The sequence below is a fragment of the Austrofundulus limnaeus genome, unplaced genomic scaffold, assembly GCF_001266775.1.
Source record: "Austrofundulus limnaeus strain Quisiro unplaced genomic scaffold, Austrofundulus_limnaeus-1.0 Scaffold74, whole genome shotgun sequence".
Classification (NCBI taxonomy): Eukaryota; Metazoa; Chordata; class Actinopteri; order Cyprinodontiformes; family Rivulidae; genus Austrofundulus; species Austrofundulus limnaeus.
This window is the reverse complement of record NW_013952476.1, coordinates 1,707,873-1,710,026: the sequence shown is the minus strand read 5'-3', so window position 1 is coordinate 1,710,026 and position 2,154 is coordinate 1,707,873. Positions and strand designations below refer to the sequence as shown.

Sequence of the window (2,154 nt, the reverse complement as noted above, 5' to 3'; positions counted from 1 at the left end):
GGTATAATCATAAACTAATCAGAAAAATTTTGATTTTCCAGTTCATCTTTTGTTCAGAATTGGTAGCTTCTCATGGTGTTTAAAACAGACTGTTTTACAAAGCTGAAAAAACACAATTTCCTATTTTTTAAAGCAAAATTTTTTTTCAAACTTTGTCAAAGGAATGTAAAAAATTGTGTGTCTAGAAAACTTTGACGTTTCAAAATGGAAATTGTGCAGGGACTCTGTAAATCACCCTCGACCCTCAAGCTGCTGCTTGAGGCTGCTTGTTTGCCTTTTTATGCACAACATAAAATATTAGATTTACAGCTTTATTCTGATATTCTACTTAATTTCCAATTTTTCTTAAAAGAAATTACCAGGCAACCACAACAAAACCATCTGAAGGGCCATCAACCAGCAGAAAAAAAGGATATTTGGTTTTGTTTTGTTTTTGTAATTTGGCTGAACCAATTTTTTAAAGAAAAATCAGAAAGTGAACCCAGAACGAATGAAAGAAAAAAAGTTTTTTTTTTGGATACAGCAAAGATATCGAACAAACCATTCATCACAGTGTTGGCAAACAGAACTCAGACTGACAAGGTTTCTTTTTCTCTGCAACAAAAGGCATTTAAAAAAACTTAAAACAGTACACGTTTGGCAACACAAGAAGCAGATAAAATGCTGTCCACTGCTAGCGTGGGCTGTCCAGTGTAAACAGAGCTGAACTCAGCTGGCCTTCATACTTTGGTTGTGAGCAGCCGCCTCATTCTGAGCCTCACACCACATACTGGTAGGTCTCAGCCTTGCCATGGTCAGGGGTTGAGAAAGGGCTAAACCACATTAAGGAGAAATGGTGTCCAAATACGGCCCTCATGTTCATCCATTTTGTTTTTTTAGCCCATCGTCGCTCTTCTTTTTTCAACTGCTCTATGCCCTGAAAATGAGAGACAACCGAACTTCAGTTGGTGTGCTTTTCTGAACCAGAGAGTCAGCACAAACCCAGTTTTATAAATTGATTTTTAGTCAAATCTGGGCCAGTTGTTGTTTGTGAACTCAGTATTTGCTAGTGCGATGAAGCGATTTGTGTTTTGTTGTGTACTACAGCCTCTATGGTAAAATTATTTACATAACTTTATCTTAGTGTTGCAGACAAAAAGATGTTAGCAGCTGGAAAATAGTTTCAGTTTACAAATAGCAGAAGAGCAGATGGGTTTAACAGAACACCAGACAAACAGGATCTTCCATGTTACACAAAAAATGTTTATTTGATGTAAAAGTGAGCATTTTGTTCTTGCAGCAGAATGAATGAGCAAGCTAAGGAATATGACTACTTCTGCCAAGGACCAATTTCTTGCAAATACAGGTCATAGAACCTTTACTACAGAAAGTCAGTTGGAGGATCCTGATCTGCCGAGGCAGAACCAAGATCAAAAGTAGCACTAGGAGGGGAAAGTAGGAATCACAAGCAGAGTCTCAGACATTTAAAGGTCCCAACATACCAGCTCCAAAGCAAGACAGTCAACATTTGGTGGTTGCCAGTAGAACAAAAACTGAAGTATGCAGTGTTTATGGAAAAAACTAATACGTCATTTCCATGCCAACATGACATATTTTTAAAAAGTGAAACTACACACAGCTGCTGTATTAGCAGTGAAACAGCCAACTGCATGTACTACAATTTCTTAATGACTTTAAAACATCACCTCCATTAATCATTTTCTGATGCTCTAAATACTGAAAAACACCCCTTACTATAGGTTTTTAAAATAAATAATAAAACATCTGAATATAATGTCAAATAAAAATTAACAAACCTAAATCCAACTGCAAACTCTCTCATTGCAGTTGTCCAACATTTTCTCTCTGTGGGTATGATTTGATGTGGGATCTCGGATCCATTTGTTTATCAGACTGATGCTGACAAAAATGCATAAATGCAAACAATTTGTTACAGTTTACATTTTTTGCGATATGCCAATTGCACAAGTATGGAAGACCAAAACTGTCATAATTAGAAATAAAAGTAGAAATATAGAAATGGACCAATAAATAAATACACTTAAAATGCACCAATTCAATTTAAAAATGAGACCTTACCTCTTGTTTTACAATTTATTGACTTTCATATACATTTTACCAGCTTAGTTCCAATAAATTATGTATTTTATCAAA

At 35.5% G+C, this 2,154-nt stretch overlaps 1 protein-coding gene across 1 annotated transcript in view; it reads right to left on the bottom strand.

Moving 5' to 3' along the window:
- Positions 1-491: 491 nt before the first annotated feature.
- Positions 492-2,154, bottom strand: part of LOC106519270 (palmitoyltransferase ZDHHC3) — a gene marked incomplete in the record, with an annotated part of 24,417 nt that continues 22,754 nt past the window's right edge. The window contains 1 exon segment of the mRNA XM_014010855.1: positions 492-916. Coding sequence (XP_013866309.1) covers positions 758-916 — 159 coding nt within the window.